This window comes from Enoplosus armatus, chromosome 15, assembly GCF_043641665.1.
Source record: "Enoplosus armatus isolate fEnoArm2 chromosome 15, fEnoArm2.hap1, whole genome shotgun sequence".
In the NCBI taxonomy this organism is placed as follows: Eukaryota; Metazoa; Chordata; class Actinopteri; order Centrarchiformes; family Enoplosidae; genus Enoplosus; species Enoplosus armatus.
In genome coordinates, this window is record NC_092194.1 from 12,413,262 (window position 1) to 12,415,316 (window position 2,055).

The 2,055-nt window shown below is 48.1% G+C and overlaps 1 protein-coding gene across 1 annotated transcript; it reads left to right on the top strand.

Annotated features, from left to right (window-relative positions):
* The first annotated feature begins 461 nt into the window (after positions 1 to 461).
* On the top strand, positions 462 to 1,622 carry htr1d (5-hydroxytryptamine (serotonin) receptor 1D, G protein-coupled). Its single transcript, XM_070920227.1, has one exon. It carries the CDS (start codon positions 462 to 464, stop codon positions 1,620 to 1,622), a length of 1,161 nt encoding a protein of 386 aa, XP_070776328.1.
* The last annotated feature ends 433 nt before the right edge of the window (positions 1,623 to 2,055 follow it).

Consider the following 2,055-nt stretch of genomic DNA (forward strand, 5'->3'; position numbering starts at 1 on the left):
AGGAGGAGCCCATTAAAGCATTTGATAGATAGGAAGGCTTGGTCTGCGGGTGTTGTTGCTGGCTGGCTGCTGGTTGGAGATGAGATAAGAGCACTGGAAGGAGAGAAGTGCCTGTCTGACAGGAGCTGAATACAAATTAGGATTCGTCTCTCCTGCAGCTACACCAGAGCGGCGAATCAATATTGGAGAAGCGAAATGAACAAATTAGTTGGCTTCGATTACAGGAGCATTAGTTGTGAACTGAAATGATGGAGCTAGATGTTTGCTAAAGGTTGATATGAAATCACATCGCAATACAGGGGATGGGAAATAAGGGAAAATAAGGAGCTTTTTTTTTCTACAGTTAAAGCCAACTGTGCCACACCACTGTACAGCCTTCCTCAGCGCCATGCCTGAACTGATCCATGTGCAGTTTTAGATAAACCTCGGAGAAAAGAAGGTTTAAAAGGAGCAGAGGCGAGATGGAGCTGGATAATAGCTCACTGGACTACTTTATCAGCAACTTCACAGAGATTCCTGACACCACTACAGCTCCACCCTGGAGCGAGGCCACGTTACTCGGCCTCCAGGTCTCCCTGTCTGCGCTGTTAGCCATCGTCACGCTGGCCACTGTGCTTTCAAATGCCTTCGTCATCGCCACCATCTTTATGACCAGGAAGCTCCACACGCCTGCCAACTTCCTGATCGGCTCCCTCGCCGTCACAGACCTGCTGGTGTCTATTCTAGTCATGCCCATTAGCATCGTCTACACTGTCAGCAAGACCTGGTCGCTGGGGCAGATTGTTTGTGACATCTGGCTGTCGTCTGATATCACGTTCTGCACGGCCTCCATCTTGCACCTGTGTGTGATCGCGCTGGACCGCTACTGGGCCATCACAGACGCACTGGAGTACTCAAAACGCCGCACCATGCGCCGGGCAGGGATCATGGTCGGGGTGGTGTGGGTGATCTCCATATCGATTTCCATGCCTCCACTTTTCTGGCGGCAGGCCAAAGCCCACGAGGAGCTGACAGAGTGCATGGTGAATACAGATCAGATCTCTTACACCCTGTACTCCACCTTCGGCGCCTTCTACGTTCCCACAGTGCTTCTCATCATCCTCTACGGACGGATCTATGTTGCCGCCCGCTCCCGTATCTTTAAGACACCATCGTCCTCTGGGAAACGTTTCACCACAGCACAGCTCATCCAGACCTCTGCAGGCTCCTCTCTCTGTTCTCTTAATTCTGCCTCCAACCAGGAAGCACACCTACACTCTGCAAATGCAGGAGGTGGAGGAGGAGGAGGAGGAGGAGGATCGCCTCTGTTCATGAACAGTGTGAAAGTGAAGCTGGCAGACAGCGTGCTGGAGAGGAAGCGTCTGTGTGCAGCTCGGGAGAGGAAAGCGACCAAAACGTTGGGCATCATCCTGGGCGCCTTCATCGTCTGTTGGCTCCCGTTCTTTGTCGGCACGCTCGTCATGGCCATATGTAAAGAGTGCTGGTTTGATCCAGTGCTTTTTGATATATTCACCTGGCTGGGATACCTGAACTCCCTCATCAATCCTGTTATCTACACCGCATTCAACGATGAGTTCAAACAGGCTTTCCAAAAACTCATCAAATTCAGACGGTGCTCCTGAAAAAACTCACTGTGGATTAAAACTGACAAGGAGTGAAAAAGACAACAATAATAATGATAATTATGAAAGTTCTGCGCATTTAAATGTTCCATCTTGTAAACACATGCTAATTGTGACATGTTCTTGTGTTTTTTTTACATCAAACTGCACCGTGCCATAGCTCTTTAGATTCCTACAGAATATCCTTCATATAGACTTGTGCATGCATGCTTACAAAAGAGACAAATCTTGACCCCCAAGAATTGTGGAACTCATCTTTGAAAAGATAAAGAAGTCTATCTCATGTCACAGTGACACTGCAGTTATTTCTTGGACAAAAGCAAAGAGGATTGGTGTAACTGTGTGGAACAAGCAAACTCAGAGTGACTGGATTTAATCCTGCGGAAATGAAAAGCCATGAAATATATATGTTGTCTTAATCTCTGTGTCATAC